Raw genomic sequence first — 19,705 nt, forward strand, 5'->3', positions numbered from 1 at the left:
CATTAAGTTTGGCGAGAGGCGCTCTCCCGCCTCGTTTCTTAAAGGCCGGCCACGCTTAGGGCACCGCGGCGCCTCCCGCTCCCGCTGCACAGGGGCGGGGTCTACGCTTGCAGCAGAAAGAGGTGAAAGAATGGGCTGCACCATTGCAGGCTGCAGGAGGGGGGATTCCGCTTTTGGATGCTCTCCCTTATCAAAACAACAGAATTACTTACAAAGCTAGCACAACGCCGGGCGACTAAGAGAAAGGGCTCTTTAATCGTTGCGTCGTTTGCTTTAATTATATAAAGGATTCTCGTCAGCCTTCACGTGAGCGTTCAAAATAGAATCCCCCACCCAAACCTTGAAATTCCGAGATTCTTCGATCCTTCTTTTATTCAGCTGGTGTAGCTCAATCCGAAATGGAGAGAATCCGAATGATGGTCGTCTTTATCTGCTACTTCGGAAGGCACTCCGTTTTTGCGGCTTTTGCCCTCTTTCCTCCACTGCAAACTAAAAAAAGGGGATGAAGTGGGAAATTATAGCCGGCCGATTTGCTAGGTGGGACTGCTAATAACCCTCTCGCAGCGTCAAACTGCTGTCTTAATGCTCAACTTGATCATCTCCAATTCTTTTGGACTACAACTGGCTGGATGATTGAATTTGCATAACCTAAATAGCGACAGATTAGCCTACCATGCTGTAGCCCAATGCTTCCCAAACCTGGGTAAATTACCCAAAATTGCGTAAAAGTGGTTTTTCCTTGGGTAATGACATACGAACCCATTAAGTTGACTTAAAGTGTTTTACCTACATTGGGTAAAAAGGGCTTTCTGATCAGCCTTTTGGGTAATGAAGGAAAAAGTTTGGGAAGCACTGCTATAGCCTGTTTCATTGTATGTAAACCTAGTTTATGTGGTAAATTATGCTTGGAATGTCATTAAAAAGTGGGAAACTGGATGAGGAAACCATGGTTAAATTAATTGTGGGTGAGAACGTTGTGTGAGTGCAACCAGGGTTGTATTAGTGGCAGCAACTGATAGGAACAGCTGCAGGGCACAAGGTTGTCTGGCCCTGCCCCAAGCGCTACTTGGGAGTAGGCATTATTTAATACTTCTATAAATGGGATTTTGCTGCTTAGGTTGGTGTACTGCAGTCCTTGAAGAAGGTCTCTGCTTCACTAAGCTTTTCAAAGTAATTTATATACTGGGAAATTTTCTAATTTTTTCAGGTGCAATACTTTCACATGGTGGCTTACAAAAATATATTTAAAACAAACCATTAAACAGCTTACATAAATACTTCAAATTATAATTGTAAATAAGATTATTCAAACCAGTAGTACCTTAAAAATTAAATATAAACAACACTAACTGCATAATGATTGAGTATGGAAAAGCAAGGACATCAGCCTCGCTACTAAATGCAGATTGTCTGCACTATCATGTTTCCTATAGCTACCTATGTTGTGAAAGGTGGACCATGAAAAAACTAGGCAGGAAGAAAATCAATTTGTTTGGGCTATGGTGTTGAAGAAGGCTTCTGCACATTCCTTGGTCAGCAAAGGTGACAAACAAGTACTGGAACGTGTAAAACCAGACATATTGCTGTTGGGCAAAATCACAAAACTCTGCCTTACTTATTTCGGCGATATCATGTGATCAAACTCGCTGGAAAAGGCAGTTATGCTTGAAATGGTCAGTGGTAAAAGGAAACAAGACCACCAAAAAACATGATGGCTAGACACCATCAAAGTCGACACCAGCCACAGCATTAAACAACTAAAAGAAGCTATACAAGAGCAGAAAAAGTGGAGAGAGCTGGACCATAGAATCACCAAGAATCAGATATGATTGAATGGATAGCATCATCAGCAACTGCATAACATATTTTAAGTTTTTTCCTAATACCAGCTGTGATGAGTAAATACTTCATTAGGGAAGAAACTCCTGGGTAGTACTGAAAAGGGGTTGGCTCAAGTATTCTGTGTCAGCTTTAGTCTTGATCTACCACTGAAGAATAATTATGCTCAGAGGATGTAATTGCCAAAGAGTTCTGCTATAGTAATTATCAGACATATAAACACTTTAAAAAGTATTACACAAATGGAAAATATTACTCACAGCATACTCCTTTGGTTGTAGTTCAGAAATGTCATTGAATCTGCTTTCTGATAAGTATATATAGAACCACAACTAGGTAGATTTAGCTAGTTCAGATTATTTAATTTTCTTTTAGATTTTTGATACTGTATTATCAACTGGACTAATTAATTCCTTGGAGACTTCTAGCAGTATTTCTCAAAGAGAATGATGTTTACTGCATTGTCTGCTGAGAACAGTTATATTAACCAAGAATAAGGAGATGTTGGTTCACTCTCTTCCCAAGAAATCATCGCTAGACCCAACCATACCAGACAACTTTCAAACAGCATTGGTCACATTTTTGGATGACCTCTAGCATGAGCAGGGTGGGGGTAGCACATCCATCCTTGCTCTTCTTGACTTCTCAGTGGTTTTTGATACAATCAACCATAGCATTCTTCTGGACCAGTTCTGGGAATTGGCGGTGCATGGCACTGTACTGTGCTGGTTCTCCTCCTTCCTCTGAGATCGTTCTAGTCAGTGTTGATTGGGAGCGAAAGGCCCACCTTCAGCCCCTGCTTTGTGGGATTCTGCAGGGTTTGGTACATTCTTTGCTCCTGTTTAACTTCTACATGAACCACTGGGTGAGGTATTATCAGTACACTGAGAATACCCAGCTTTATGTCTCCTCTCTTGGTAAATTAAGTTATCCTGTTGAGATTCTGTCCCAGTGTCTGGAGGCTGTAGGGATTTTGATGGGGAACAGCAGGCTAGGGCTCAACCCTAGCAGGACTGAGTGGCTTTGGGTTTTGGGACATGCAGATTCCAGGGACTTATCTTTGGTTCTGGATGGGGTGTCCTTACCTCAGACAGACCTGGTGCACAAAGTGGGGGTTCTCCTGAACTCATGACCCCTTTTCAAAGAGCAGGTGGCAGCCATGGCCAGGAGGGCCTTTGCGCAATTTCATGTGCAGTTGTGCCTGTTCCTGGACTGGAAGGCTGTGCTTGGTCTCATGCCTTGGTCACCTCTTGAATGAATTACAGTAATGCGCTTTACCTGGGGCTGCCCTTGAAGAGCATCCAGAAGCTACAGCTGGTACAAAATGAGGCATAGTGGGCAGTTATGCGTATTGCTCTATCAACACACACCTCTGCCCTGTGAGCTGCATTGGTTGCCAGTATGTTTATGGATTTAATTGAAGGTGCTGGTAATGACCTATAAAGTCCTATATGGCATGGGCCAGGGTTATTTGAGGGACTGCCTCTCCCCAGTTACATTTACCTGGCCCAAGGGATCCAACAGGAGAAGCATGTTACGGGCTCTATCTATGGAAGAATGTTATCTGGCAGGACCCAGGAAGACAGCCTTTTCTGCTGTGATGCCCGCCCTTCGGAACATCATTCCCCCAGATCTTAGATTGGCTGCAACCCTGCTGGCCTTTAGGAAGACCCTGAAGACATGGCTTTGGCATCACACTTGGGGGATTGGCAATGGTTGGGAGTTTTTACAATGGCTGTGTTAAAATGGATTTTGCTGCTAATCATGGTTATTTTTGTTTTTAATGTGATTATTGATGATTTTATGTGTTGTATGCCTGTTTTAACTTGTTTTATTTGGTTATTGTTTTTAACTGCCCAGAGTGACTTAGGTAAGATGGGTGGCCATACAAATTGAATAAATATACATGCATTTTATTTAAAACTGATTAAATTATATACATTTAAATGCCAACAAGTGCAAAATTAAGACATAAAGACTTTGTAGCATGATCCAATATAGACCTATGTAAATTTATTGAAAATATGTTCTACTAAATCCAGTAACATTTACTTATTAAACATGCATAAAATAAGTTTACATGTCCTTTGGAGTAATTGGTTTTTATTTGCCAAGTACACATAGATTTATACTACTTTGTATCATTATGGAAGGTTAGCAGTTTCTTCTCTCAGGAGCTAAAGTATACGCTTGGCAACATGAGTTAATAAAGGTAATACAAAAGCAGACCCATAAACTATTTATTACCTAGGCCACATTTTCAATCCAATCCAACTATGAGTTCACCAGCTGCAGTGGAAGTCTAATTTCAAGAATTGAAAGGTCACAATCAAAAATCTACATTCTCTCAGCTGAAAATTAAATACATAGGCCTTTTGAATTATCTTGCAATTAATCCACACAAAAAGGGAATAATCAGATGTACAGCTATATCCCTTGAACATGTTGAACAGACTACAGAGACTGAGATCTAGGACCACCATACCATCAGACTGGGATTACTGTTTCCTTCCTCTGGTTCTGGGAGTCAACCAATCTTCTCTGTACCTATTTAAGATGCTGCTTTACAAAGGAAGAAAACCCATTATATCGCAGAGAAATAAAGGGTGCCTAGACACAAATTTTCTAACACTGCACTTAACAGCTATTGCAATTGATTTCCCCTTGCTTTTAATAGGACTAAATCGCGCCCTTCGTATAGGATGCTGCTCTAGTTTATTCTGCGGCAAGCAAAGGATTAGAAGCAAGCTATTAAAGTTAATATAATATTAATATGATTTAAGTATCTTTTCCATGTTATAAATGCTGTCCTCTCAACAAGCAAATAGCAAAGGTTACAATTACTGCAGAAGACATGAATTATATTTTACAATTATTTCCTTACACATATATGTGTATTTAATATTTCCTGATTCAGATGTACTTATGATGGTTCGTACCTTGCTGACTTTGTTTGGATTTGAAACCTGCTTGGTACTTGAAAGACCACTGGGAAATGCTAGAGCCATAGGTTAGAGTGGGAAGTAAAACACAGACAAAACCCCCTTCTCTGGAAAAGGAAATAGCGAGGACATCATGTGGATATATCTAGATTGTGATCAGGGGCTGAGGTTTAACTTGAGGTCCTCTACTTTTTTTTTTCTTGGTTAAGTACACACAGGATTGCTGCCTTAACTTTTTTATTGCTGCCTTAACTTTTTTATAGGCATTTCATACTTCAGAATCATTGCGAACCAGGCAGCATACAAATTTAATAAATAAAATTGCTGTCTGTTCATCAAGCAATTACCTAGTAAAATGCTGAGTTAGATGCTGTTCACTAAATAAATACACAAGGGATTTTAGTTCTGTAATGTAGAGGTTAAAGGCACCAGGGTAGAAACCAGGAGACAGTGAGTTCCAGTCTTGCCTCCAGCACAAAGCCAGCTGTGAAATTTTGTACCAGTCACTCTGTCTCAGCTATGGGAAGAAGGCAAGGGCAAACCACTTCTGAAAATCTTGCCAAGAAAACTGCAAGGACTTGTCCAGGAAGTTGCCAGAGTCAAGATTGACTGGAAGGTACAAAACAAATGAAAACCTATGCTGGTACTGAGTGATTGATTATGCACCATCAAGACATTGTCAACTTTTAGCAACAATAGGATTGTCTCTGTGATGATGACCTGGTCTTTGGAGTCTTCCAATGGTGCACCCATCACCACTGTAACTGGGTCCATCTGCCTGATTGCTGGTCACCTCTTCACTCTTCTTCCACCTTTCCCAGCATTAGAGCCTTCTCCAGAGAGCTAGGTCTTCACATAATGTGTCCCTAGGATAATTGGAGCCTGGTCATTTGTGCTTTGAGTGGGAACTCTGGGTTGAATGCTAATGTATTATCATAATCTTTGTAGAGCAACCTTTTATGTTTCCTTAAAAGTCCCATTATATTCCGTGGAGCCTCTTCCCAAGCATGGGGGCATAAACCCTGCATCTTGCCTATCGGCTTTTGAATGTGCAATTAAAAAAAAGTCTTAACAGTAAAACATTATACTGTAAAGAGAAGCAGAATAGAACATTCATCTTAGTAACTGAACCCCCCCCCCCAGGTGAGATTAGCCCCATCGCTCCTAGGCTTCCGGGGGAAGTTGAAGACCTGGCTCTGCCACCGGGCTTGGGGAAGGAAAATAGTCATACTTGGGGCTGGTTAGTACCTTGAAGTGCCCTTCCTATACAATGACTAAATGAGACCATAGCCATCTGGATTTTATTATATTTGGTAGCTTTGTGAAATTGTTTTATAATGTGTTTTATATTGGAATTTTATTATATATTTATTGTTTTATATTGTAAACCGTCCAGAGTTCCTCTGCTCAGAGCAGATGGGCGGTGATAAATTTGATAAATAAATAAATAAACTGAAAACTTGCTGGAGCTTTCTAGAGATTAAATCTTATGCTATAAATACATAATCAAATAGTCAATAATTGCAGTTTATAGCATAATCCACAACACTTTACTACACCTCGGAAAGCAGGATTCCACTCCCGTAAAGGTTCACGTGCAGGTGATCTTAGAGGCTGGTATTATTCCTCGTATACATTCTATGTGTATCTGCGGAATGCTTTTCTCCGCACCGAGTAACTTGTGTGCACACCCTTCTCGAGGCTCAAACAGCAGCGTAGGGTTCAATTCGCGCATTTGAGCCTACGTGTAAATACGCCCTCCCCCCTCCTCCTCCTGCCAGCAAAAGCAACAAACCGCAACACGCACAGAATGGCGGCAGCACCTCCCTCTTTTTGTGGACAATTTTTGTCCCGGCTTCCAGCCACGGGACCGACGGCGAGGAGCGCGGGCGACATCGCGCCTCGCTATTTGTCAGCAAACCAGATTGACGGAGATCTGTGGAGGGCTGACACGATGCTGATTGGGAGAAATGCGGGGGGGGGGGAAGCCGCAGTCGCCATGGGAGACGGATGAGCGAGAAGCCGGAAGCAGGCGCTTCAAGTTGAGGGTGGGGTATATTCAGTTCTATTTTCTTCGAGGGAGCCGCTGGGGAAGGCGGGTGCCTGCTGTTCGTGTGTGTTGTAAAGCGAAGGAACGGACTATGGGCTGCTTCTTTTCGAAGAGGAGGAAGCAGGCCAAAGAGCCGAAGGCTGGCGCGGAGAGCGGGGACCGGAACGGCCCTGTGTCCGCGGAGGCCGACAAACAGACTCAGTATAGCTGGGACCAGCGAGCCAAGGTAACCGCTATTTCCGTCTTTTAAAGCGGCCGTCCTTGAGGGGCAGCCGCTGAGCGCGCAGGGCTGCTTCCTCTTCTTCGCTGGCTGTGCTTGCACAACATGTTGGGATACATGGGGCTTGGCTCGTGGTGTGTCCGCGAGCCTCGCTAGTTGGGGCTAGATCACGGTTCAGTGTATCGTGTGAACTCAGACAGCTGGGTTAATTCCGTTTACTGCGAGATAGCATAAAGTGGGAACACGAGCGTTCCCTCTCTCTTTTCAATGAGATTTTCCTAACTTCGGTTTTCCCCAAACGGATACTAGCTTTGTTGGGAGCAGAGCTCTCAAAATATTGGCTGTGGTTTATAGTGACTATTCTGGGTGTTGTACCGGGTTGGAGAATCTTGCTTTAGCCCATCTGACACCCACCGCCACCTTGGCCGGAATCCTTGCAGTGTTTTTGCTTGCCTGTTTGGTCTGTGCGGATTATTTCTGAGAACAGATGCTGCTTGTGTGGCAAGTGGGTATTATCTGCAGTTTCCCTAGGATTGAAAGGTTATTCCTGCCATCTCAAAAGATGTGTGAATAGATACTGTTTACCAGCCTTTAACCATCCTGGTGAATTTGAAGAATTGTGATGGGCTTCCTCTCTCCTGTCTGTGGGGTGAAGATTTCCAGCCTTCAGAAGCAGTGAGGTGGGCTTGGGCAGATACATGGTATTTAAATTAGATTATTATAATGTATTAGTGCATGGATGTCATAGATTAATAGAGTAGCAAAGCTAGAGTTATTGTAAAATCTAGTATATGTGCCTTGTTCTGTCTGTGAATCTGAAGATTTTGTATTCAATTACATTTTAATTATTTCTTCCATTTACTTTATACATTTCCTCTTGTTTATAGTGTATTCCTGTAGTACTGAACTAGAGGAAAATTCTTGATCACCTTCCTTTCACACTTAAAGGTTGAATTCCACTTCCCTTTTCTTGCTTCTTTAAATATAAGACTAATTGTAACAAGTTCTTGCATAATTATATTGTTGGTAGTTTTATTTACTGACTCTAATGACTTGGAGCAGCTTACAATTCTGGACACAATTAAAAGCTTAAAAAGAAAATAAAGTGTAAGAATCAACAGAATCTGATAGGCATATAATCAGCAGCAGGCAATATACAACTTCTTTTTGAAGTAAATAAAACTTATCCACCAAGGGCCCTTTGGAGGAAACAGATTTTTAGCTCATATTTTTGAAGTGCAGGCAAGCTAGCGAAAGTATCACAAACCAGTTTTGCATTATACAACTTCCTTGCTGACTTCTGTTCTATCAATGTATCTTTTAGTTGGTGTTGGACTTGGTAGATACTTAAACTTGATGGTGATAGTTCAGAGCACATCAATGTATTCTTGTGTACATAATCTAAGAAGTAATGATCTTCCCTTGTTTTCTGTCTAGCTATCTCTTGTGTATTAGGAATGAGACTGCAGGTAGTGACACAAGCTTTTAATATTCCCAGAGGGTTCTTTGTTTTTTTTGATAAGGAAAGATGTATGGAAGCCTCCCTTTCAAGGTACATAACACTGACCCAAGATTTTTTTCTCTTCAACTGTCCTCTACATTTGGTGCTTAAGGAAACTTTGAAATACAGTATTCTTTGACTAATTTCCTTCAGTCATGAAAACAACTTCTCTATAACTTGCAATATACAAAAGCTGGAAGTTTTAGGGACTGTCCATGTGCATTCTGGAGTAGGATTATGGCATTATTTGTCATATTTAAGATTTGCTTGCTCTTTTGACTTGGCAGTCTAGCCTACCACCTTGGGATTTCCCAGTGATTTCCTTTCTAAGCACAATCAGGCCAAATGCTGCTTAATTTTTCAAGAACTTACCAAGGCTAGGTGACTTCTTTCACCTGCTATTCTTAAAAGTTGTGGGAGCACCAAATGTTTAAAAGTGAAATATGCTTGTATATTTTCCCCTGATAACAAATACAGTATTCTGAATATAAATATTGAATATAAATGCTTAAATGTCTTAAACTCATTTTCACAAATTCATATATATTTATGTATGCCTTTATCCTTTTGATTTTGTTAATTTATTTTATTTTCCTGATTTCCTAACAAGCATCCTTTTAATCTGGCTGCCACCTATTTTCCTGTGCTGTACAAGTTACCTGTAACTTTTAAATGCTTGCTCCTGATTATGGATGTATGAACAATATTTAGATTTATAAATGTATTTTGAATATAAAAAAATAAAATTGCAGAAATTAATTGCATCTTCCCATTTTTAAGTAGTTTATATCTTTCAATTTTTGTATTTCAAATGCCATTTCTTATCAACTGGAGCTTTAGAATGGATTATGTCAAGTAATGAGTTTAACTTGTCCTAATATCAGGAAGAATTGGAATTAATCTAAAGGAGGCAGATCTAATATTAAAACAACTTGAATAGGGACAACAAATATTACATAATGGAATAATGTAGCTTTAAATTTGATATCCATTTGAAAGTGGGCTTTGCTTTTTGTTTCTTGAAATGATCGGGGAAAGTTTGATGTTTGAGGAAGCTCAGCTGAGTTGAAATGCTGCTTTAAAAGCTGATGATATGTGGGAATTAGATTGTTTTGTCATTATTGGCATAATCCTGCCAACTTTAGAACAACTCTGCTTGTGTTTTCAGAGTAGGCCAATTAGTTGTGACACAGCTTCTCTACTCCACTTGGCTTAGTTTTAGTTAGCAGCCAGTTTTCCTGTTTTACATTTTGGATTTAAAATAATATATAAGAAACAAACTGTATAAATTTTAGTTTTCTTTTATCTGGTTAAATATTCAATTTTTTCAGTATTGTCTATAAATGGAATATGTGATGTGATCCCTCAAAATATGTGATACTTGAATCACATACTGTCTGGAACCTACATAGTTTTATAACCTTGGCTAACTACATAATTAAAACAAATAACAAATTGCTTAACAAATTGTTATGCTTTTGTGATAAAATCTATAATACTTTTAAATGTAAATTTGGTATGTATGTTTAATGGTGCATTTCAACATTATATTCAGAAGTACAATTCTGTTGTCAGCTTGCAAGAAATCCTTGATCATCAGTAAACTTAAACCACTAAATACTTGTCTTTCATTTTATATTATGCTGTCACTTTTTTAATTTAGTAGTATACAATTCAATAGTATATTTGAATTGTGCATACAGAATACTCTTCTGTTTTGATAAACTATTTGTAAGCTCTTAATAGAAGTTGTCTGACTAAAAAAAAATTCCTTCAGTGGAATAGGAAAGGTGAATACATTAAGACAGGAAATAAAATAATGTTGATGCTAGATATTCTGCCTAATATAGCAAATATCTATTCTAAATTCTTTCCAGGCTGAATTAAAATGTTCTTATCTTTTAAGAATATATCTTGATTACATAATTTTTGTTTTTGTTCTAGATTGATCCTAAAGATTACATGTTTTCTGGACTCAAGAATGAAACAGTTGGACGTTTACCTGGGAAAGTTGCAGGGCAACAGTTTGTCATTCAGGACTGTGAGAATTGCAATATCTATATATTTGATCATTCTGCTACAATCACTGTTGATGATTGTACAAACTGCCAAATCTTTCTAGGACCTGTAAAAGGCAGTGTATTTTTGCGTGACTGCAAAGACTGTAAATGTGTAGTGGCATGCCAACAGTTTCGTACTCGAGACTGCAGAAAGATAGAAGTATTTCTGTGCTGTGCCACCCAACCCATTATTGAATCTTCTACAGGTATGAAATTTGGATGTTTCCAGTACTATTATCCAGAGCTGGCATTGCAGTTGAAAGATGCTGGACTAAGCATCTTTAACAACACATGGAGCAATATCCATGACTTCACACCAGTTTCAGGAGAAAATAACTGGGGTCTTCTAGCTGAGGATGCTTTAGTTGAAGACTTTGTACCATTGCCAACTACTGAAGAACTGAAAGCTGTGAGGATTTCAGCTGATGTCAACAGGAGCATAATTCCAGTAACACAGGGGGGACGGCCAAAAAAAAGTGAGGAATCTTGCTTAGTAGTGTTCTTTGCTGGGGACTATACAACTGCCAATGCAAGAAAGTTAATTGATGAGGTAAGAAGCAGTTTGCTATTCCTTATACTTTGGATTTAAAACCAAAGCTATTTTGCCTGTTTAGAAATTAAAGTATTACAAATCTGTAGCTTTTAAATGACTGTAAAAAGGCATAGTCAAATTCTGACATGATGCAGGCTGCTGTTTTGAACTGTGTTCCTTTATTGACCGACAGCTTATGCTTTGCAGTCTGAGAATATATCCTGTAGGATGCAATGGGAGAATAATCCAAAGTAAAATCTGAGGATACACATGAGGGTTGCAGAGGGAGGAGAATTCCATTACAGAAGTAGAAGTCTGCTGGTACAACATTAAAGAGAAACTTGTAAGAAGGTGTTTGAAAATCCTCATGTCAAATGTTTTTCTGTATCTCATTTTTTAAATTTAGAAAAGATCAGCACCTGTGCAAAAAATATCAAACAAAATTCTTTGATTTATGGTTGGGATAGGATCTTGTTTTACTGCAAGTGTGTTTGTCCAAGGGCAGAGGTGCCCCCCAAAAAAGGGTCCAGGAGCCACAGGCAGACTTTTATAGCGTCCAGAGTGGGAGGTGCCAAATGTTGGATTTTCATTGCATTTTAAAGAGCCTTAAGGTACAAAATAGATATCTTAAGCCTTTGCAAATGCTTAAATCTCTTTCCCAGAAGAGCTTTGGCACTGCTTATGTTACATCATATGTTACACAAAGCTGCTATGGACCTCAGACCAGCAGAAGTTGTTCTAAAGTGAAGAAGGGAATTGGAAATTTCCAGAATTTAGTAGAGCCCCTTTTTGCTTCTGAAGTAATAGTGAATTATCATGGAAAAGCTAGTAATTAGTAACTAATCATTCATCGTTAGCTGTTTTATCACAATACACACAGACCAGTTTGGTCTAGTGGTTAAGGCAATGGGCTAGGAACCAGGAGCCTGAGAGTTCTAGTTCCCGCCTTAGGCATGAAAGCCAGCTGGGTGACCTTGGGCCAGTCACTCTCTCAGCCCAACTCACCTCACAGGGTTGTTGTTGTGGGGGAAATAGGAGGAGGAAGCAGTATTAGGTATGTTCGCAGTTTATAAATGAGTTATTTATAAAAAATAAAGGCGGGCTAGAAAAGTATAATGCTTAAGCAGATTTCAGAATTAAAAGTGCTATCACTTTTATTGCTGCAGTAGTGAACAATCAAATTGTCTGTTGTATCATAGGAAGAATAATCTTTGTGTATCGTACACTCCTATCTGAAATAAACATACATCTAATTCACACATCAGTTTTGACTATTTGCTAATTTGTAAAAGTCAGTGACTGGCTAACAGTACTTTAGAATCATAAAGTTGGAAGGAGTCATATAGGACATTGAGTTCATCCCCCTGCTTATTACAGGAATCCAAATTAATTCATCTGGGCATTTAAAGTACTTTAAATTGTTATACATTGTCATAAATAAACTATTCTCAATTAGACCCCATCTTTCTCAATGATTGATGGTTCATTTTCTTGACTTCCTTATGTCACATCCAAGCTATTTCTGAACCACATAAAGGCACAGAGCTCTTTACACGGTTCAGTGTTGTTTTTGTGGGTTTTCCCAATTTATTGTGACTTAAAGAGGGTATAGATAGCTGTAAACAATGGGGAAATTGTATGGGAAGCATTTGCATAAAAATAAGAAATAAGTGATTTTTATATTTATTTATTTTCTCTCCTGCCTTTATTACTTTTATACATAACTGAAGGTGGCAAACATACCGAATACTCCTGACTCCTATTTTCCTCACAACAACCCTGTGAGGTGGGTTGGGCTGAGAGTGACTGGCCCAAGGTCACCCAGCCACCTTTCAGGCCTAAGGTGGGACTAGAACTCACGGTCTCCTGGTTTCTAGCCCAGTGTCATGAGTACTGATGGCGAGCAGGAAGGGGCCCCCATCCAGGGTGGAAAACGCATGCGTAGTACTGAGGAATTAAGCAGCCATTCAAAGAGACACAGATCAGGCCCGCCTTAGCTTTTGGGGTTTATATGTCTGGGTTTTTCCCACGCTTATTCAGTTTGTTAGGATTCTGTTTATGTAGCAGTAATAAACACTAGAGACCTACCCCTCGTCTCAGTGTGATTTCTCACTGTTAGGACACCCAGCGCCTTAACCACTAGACCAAACTGATTTGGTTTTCTAAACAGGATTATTTCTGTATGTTGTACATTGTAAATTGTATATTAAAAATTTATATATTTTATATGTGATTCTAATTCTTATTGAAATTCAATAGATGACTGGCAGAGGTTTTTGGCTGGTACAGACTAAAGAAGTTTCAATGAAAGCTGATGATGCTCAACGAGTGTTCCAGCAAAGAGCATCTGAATTCATCCCTTTACTTGAAAAAGGTATAATTATTTGAAAAAGTGAAACCTTGAATAATTAAACCTTTTACTTAAATCTGAATGTAATTCCTGAGGCAGAGGGCAATGGAAATTATATTGTACATAAACATTTTTTAAAAAAACCCTGTCATCAAATGGCACAGATCACTTGTTGGTGAAGCTCATGCCAAAGTTTTTTGTTTTTTGTTTTTGCTACAAATAAATAACAAAGATTATTTGTAAAAGCTGTACTATCAAAATTATTCTTGAAGGGAATACGGGAATATGCTGGTCTCTTTGCAAAGCTGAATTTTAATAAGGTTTTCTGGACTTGATACTAATCAGCAGCTACGTTTTTAACTGTCTAGTTTACCAGAGCTGTAGCAATGCTGCGACAAATTTAATTCTGTAAAAAGAATAAGCAGGAAGCAGATTTTGCTTCCCAATAAGAAGTGTGCATTGTTCCAATATCACAGAACTGTATTTAGCCCTAGGTACAGTAGATACTGTTGTATCCAAGGAACAATTCCAGTAGTCCAGTATTCTTCAAATTTAAAGGAGTAATGGATTCTCCCATGGTATGTTAGACTTTGCTTTGAAGATACCTTGTTTATCCAAAAAAAAATGCCACATTTCAGCATTACAGGAAGGATTAAATCCACTAGGCAAGGAGCCCCTTCCAAGTGGTGGCTAATCTTAAGAGCTTGATGTCTTCAGCCGCTTGTCCCTCTGCCCATTTGCTCAATTTCAGCTGTAGCTTATTCTCAGTGACTGTAGGATGACTCCTTCCAAACGTACAGGTAATATTTGAGGGTGGGGACATATTTCCTACTAGTAAATATACTTTTTTTTAATCAGCTGTTTTTTTTTCCTTTCATAAAAGGTGGGGGATATACAATGACTTTTATTTATTTACCATATTCTATATAAAGGATCTCTGAGCAGTTTACAGAATATAAAATACAAAATAGCAACAATACAATAAAACATAAATTATATACATAAAAGTGATGGGAATGGAAAACAGAAGCAGAAACAAACAAAAAACCTCACACCTATCCAGCATTCAGAGAAGGTCTCTGTGAAGAAGGATGCCTTGAACAAGTGCCTTGGTACTGTAAGATTAGTGCCTCATGAACTTCAGGGCTGTGATCATTCTGTAATGTAGGTGCTACCACATAGAAAGCCCACCTGTGAGAGACTGCGAGATGACACTGAGTGCATTTGGCAGACATAGCAGAACCTCCCCAACAATCTCAGCAATTGACCAGGTCTGTAACACTGAAGGTGGTCCATCAGGATTCTGGTCCAAACATACAAATTTTAAGCAAGTCCCTGAACTTGGCTCAGTAGTTAATTGAAAGCTGGTCTAGTTGCTTCAGCAGAAATGAAGGTACAAGGTGATGCACCTCACTCAGCAGTCTGATTATTGCAGTCTGCACCACTGCAGCTTCTAGATCAAATGGAAGGGAAACCCCACATAGATTACGTTGTAGTGATCTAAGCATAAAGCCATCAATCTATGGTCAACAGTAATATTTTCATATGTAAGTTGCCCCCAAGCCACAATTTGCAAGTCTGGCAGCCATATAAATCATTTAAATAAATTAATATTAATGAAGTGCAGTTCCAAAGCTGCTGAAGATTATTCCCAGTGGCTTCATATAAATGTTAAATATTAGGGATTAAATATTAAGCATTAGGGACCAAATAGTACTCTATGGCATTCCACAGCAGAGCTACCAGAGTTAGAGGTACAGTCATCTAGAACTGTTTGTGCAAGTAGGAGTCAAATCACTGTTAACACAGTGACCTTAACTTACACAATTCAGGAAGGTATCATAGTTGACAATGCCAAAAGTTGCTGTGAGATTTATCAGAAAAATACAGGGTTGTACCCAGTATCTTCTCCCAACATTCCAGAGCAGATCTGGGGGAAAGGACTGCTATGGAGAAAGGATTATTTTCTTCAGTTTAATTGTAGGCAAGCAGAGTTGAATACAACTTAATGTTAAAAATACTAATTCTTAATTATTGCTTTTCTAGGTCCTGTTGTTGCTTTAGAGTTTAACGGAGATGGTTCTATAGCAACCTGTCAAGACATTGTTGTTAATGTCTTCAGTGGAGCTAAGGTAAGTAGTGGTGCAGATTCTCCCTGAAAGTATTTTCTGGAACTACTAGCATTTTTCTCCATTGGGCTGCTTTCTCAATAGAATTTTACTTTTTTTAAAATTGAACTTAATTCTGCCCTTCCTCCCAGAAACTTGGGAGAGATAGAGCATGTGTATGGTTCTACTTGGTGAGGGTAATAAACAAACATGATACAGGTACTTCCATTCTGCTTTTGCTGACATATAAAGTCACATCTGTTTTCCTAACTATCTGTATTGTCAACATCCCCTAGTGACTGGGGTAATGAAACAATGTCTTGAATTTTTACTAATATGTTTTGCATTTTATTATATATTTTATGAACTTGGAATCTAGATGTAAATCCTTTTAATAAATACATGGTGATTCTCCTAACGTCATCCAATTAACTTTGGGCCCAACATTCTAACCAATATGTTACGCTAGTTCTTGGAGTGAACAATCAAATGTAAATAATCTTATATGTCAGAAGATACCAAGATTCTATCATTTAAGGGGTTAGGGATAATATTTGAAAATGAGAATGTAATGTTTTTATTATGTTTGTATCAATCAATTTGCAGTTTTAGATTAGCATTCTTAATTCAATAGTAAACCACTTGATTGGGTTATTTAAAAAAAATTAAAATTCTGGAGTAAAACCTTAATTGTGCTTTCTCTTTTTATTCTAAAATACAGGTTTTTGTATCTGAGGACAAGTTGTCTGCTTCAAGAGAAGTAGACAGTTTCTATAATTTTGCTGATATGCAGATGGGAATGTAAAAGAAACAAAAACACCTTACTGAAAAATGTCTGCTTTGATAATTGAGCGTTAGGTTTGTACAGCAGTCTGAATTAAGTGAAATATTCTAAAGTAAAATACAAGTTTTGCCTTTTCTGTATAACACTGATTTCTCAAATAACACTGTAAAATTGAAGTAACTTTGTAATCCCTCTTAACTGTAATGTGACTATTTCTTTTCTACATATTATATTTTAATATTACAATATTTTCAGCTATAATGGTACACTAGATAGAAGTATAGATGTTAGAAAGCTGGTCCATATTGAACAATTTTTTATGTATATTTGTATCTTTCAGCATAAACTCAATTTTGATAATGGCATGCTTTATAACATTTAACAACCATTAGTAATATTAAGTATGTCCTGAAATTTCCAAATATCAAGTCAGGATTTTTTTAACCTAAATGTTTGTCTGAATCCTTACGTGCAAAAAGAGCTTTATTTCTGCAGTAAGCCCTGTTTTAGTTTTCAGATTCTGTGCTGTTAAATTATGATTCTTCCTATTTTAGTTTGCACCCTACCCTTACCTTTTTCTGATCCACAGAGATGTAAGGCAACAGCAGCTAGAACAGCATCTCTTCCCAGGTTGAACTTTCTCTTGCTTATTTTCTCAAATAATTTCTTTCTTTTTTCCATGCTCAGTTCCTCTCCAAATATAGGGCAGCAGTGGGGCCATAAATTGCTTTGACTGCAGAAAGCTCAACATAACATTAAGCAAATGGTAATTCTCAGAAAATATGTAAGACAGAAGATAGGTCACAGAGGAACTCTACTTCAACATCAGTATCCACCCATAAACAAATAAAAAGCCCAAATGCAGGCATATCACACAAGCCTGTTCCCCCCAAAACCCATGCACATAATTAATTGACCCGATCCTTTAAACTCAAATATAGGCCGCTCCAAAACTTCTTCAAAAACTTATTGTTTAATAAATTACGGTTAAAATGAAGTGTGCACACAAATGTTTCTTCCGTATTTGAGATACATTACCTGAAACATTGAGCTGGTTTAGAATGGAAAAATAAAGATTATGAGAATTAAAAATTAAGATGGTAATGCAATCAGTTTATCACTTATTCAGAGTATAGCAAAATGGCTTTTAGCCATGCTGTAGCTGCCGGGGGCTTGCTTTAAGTAAATGTTGGTGCTTAAGGATTATACTGTAAATTTACTGGTATCTGTAAGATTGATCTTTTACACAACTGTAAAATGAATTTCCTTTTGTGCAGTTAATATTCTATATGTAAATGGTTTCTTTTCTATATTAGCACTTTATGTTGGATAAAGACTATGTACAAAATTTTTACCTGTAAATTTTAACAGGAAACAACTATAAGGGGGCGGAAGAGAAAAGAAAACTTCTGCATTGTGCAGTGGACAGCCGATTTGTCTAATCATTGGAGGCATCTCAGACATTTACTTGTTTTTATAATATCAAAATGGAAGGACTCATGCATTAATTTCTGAATTGTTATGTATTAGATATTGTTTATGAATGGAATTTATTGGTATAGAATTTAAGAGGTTTTATATGTTACAGCATTTATATACAACTTGTCTAGCATTTGTGAAATGTATTTTATAATAAATAAATGAAAGCATCCCTTTGTTTAAAATGTGGAATGTATATTGCATTAAAAAAAACAATACCTAATCAGTGTTGCATATAGTCAGTTACTAAATTTTTACATTTATAATCTTATTTTTTATTTCAGATAGATTTTGCTGGATCTGATGCTGATAATCACATTATACAATATGCCTAATGGGAAGATGAAAAATTAGATAGGTTGCAGAGGTTTAAAGCTAGTTAGAAATTGGGAAAATGATTGCTTCAATAATCTTGTAATAAAGTTCTCAAACCACAGAAGCCAGCAAAAATTCTAGCCATTTGCCTATTTATTTAATTATGCCAAGGAAAAAATGGAAAAGCAATAAACTTATTAGGTAGGCAACAGGCTTTTTTTAAATATCCAAAATGGTTTTTAAGCTCTGAACTTCACTGTTTCTTTTGAATGTCTCTGCTCAACCAGTTTCAGCTAAGAGCAACAGAGAAGCACCTACAGCTCCTGTTTTATTAGTTAATGCTGAGAAAATAAAAGTAACAACCTGAACATACTACTCAGAATAATCCTCAGATGGCCTTGTTTTGTCTCAGCTTGGTACAAAATCAGTGACTTTGTGTGGATAGAGGACAAAACCTTTTAGGATGTGGATTTATTGAGTATTCTAAACTCAGAACAAAACAGCCAGTCTGAGCTTATGTTTTGTGTGTGCCTAACTGGAGACCAATTTGTAAGATTTAATAGATTGGTTAGATTTATGGAAGATAAGGCTCACACTGGCTATATATCATCCTATAAGTCATTTACTATGAGCAAACACAACTGGGAGATTATTGTCATGTTCGTGTCCTGTTTGAGGATTTCTGGTGCCTGGATGGGCAGTGTGGCCAAACCTGTAGTAGGCAGACCTTTGCTTTGATTCAGCAGAGTTTACCTTTGGCATTTAAATTCTGTCTCATCTACTGTACATAGCTTAATAAAATGTGTTAATCACACTGAGATCTCAAACATAGCACATTTGCTCTGAGGGTAGCCTATGTGTTTATCAGAAAACTGCTATCAGGCTGCATATACACAAACTATATGCAATAAACTATGTGTCAAAAGCTTACTTCATCTTAAGAAAATCCCTACAAAATCAGTGAAACAACATGACATTGCAACTGAATCACATTTCTTAAGGCAGAATACTGACTTCCTAGCTCATCTTTGTGGTGTTTTGATCTCAATCAGATGTTTTGATCTCAATCATGATTGTCTTTATATATGTTCTAGCAAAGGCATATATTACTATTTTGTTGGAACAGTGTATCTATAAGAGATGCTGCGTCAATATGAAAGCTAAGGCCTACCAAAACAAAACCCTTGTTTGAATGTGTGTGTGTAAGTTACTGAATTCTGTGTGATTTTAATTGCCCTCAAGCATTACTATCATCACAGGTAATCTCATGATCAAATTATTATTTGGAAAGTCCCAGATTATATAAATTTCACTAACATTTCTGCAGGTAGTCCTTGCCTAATGACCATTCATTTAACAACAGTTCAGAGATACCATGGGGCTAAAAAAAGTTAGTTATGACCCGTCCTTGAAGTTACGATTGCCCAACCACTACCCCAGTTACATGATTGCAATTTAGGCACTTGGCAACTGGCTCACGTTTACAACTGGTCACTGTCCTGCGATCACACGATCACGATTTGCG

General features: G+C 38.0%; 1 protein-coding gene across 2 annotated transcripts; it reads left to right on the plus strand.

The window, feature by feature from the left end:
- Positions 1 to 6,736: 6,736 nt before the first annotated feature.
- RP2 (RP2 activator of ARL3 GTPase) lies at positions 6,737 to 18,054 on the plus strand. 2 transcript variants are annotated; one of them, XM_063305027.1, is made up of 5 exons: positions 6,737 to 6,829; positions 10,497 to 11,162; positions 13,404 to 13,518; positions 15,541 to 15,626; positions 16,324 to 18,054. In XM_063305027.1, the coding sequence occupies exons 1-5, from the start codon at positions 6,752 to 6,754 to the stop codon at positions 16,405 to 16,407; spliced, it is 1,029 nt and encodes a 342-aa protein (XP_063161097.1). In that variant the 5' UTR covers positions 6,737 to 6,751; the 3' UTR covers positions 16,408 to 18,054. The 2 variants fall into 2 exon arrangements, with proteins under 2 accessions (XP_063161097.1, XP_063161096.1); XM_063305026.1 differs by lacking the exon at positions 6,737 to 6,829 and adding an exon at positions 6,852 to 7,057.
- The last annotated feature ends 1,651 nt before the right edge of the window (positions 18,055 to 19,705 follow it).

Source organism: Candoia aspera, chromosome 5 (assembly GCF_035149785.1).
Source record: "Candoia aspera isolate rCanAsp1 chromosome 5, rCanAsp1.hap2, whole genome shotgun sequence".
Taxonomy (NCBI): domain Eukaryota; kingdom Metazoa; phylum Chordata; class Lepidosauria; order Squamata; family Boidae; genus Candoia; species Candoia aspera.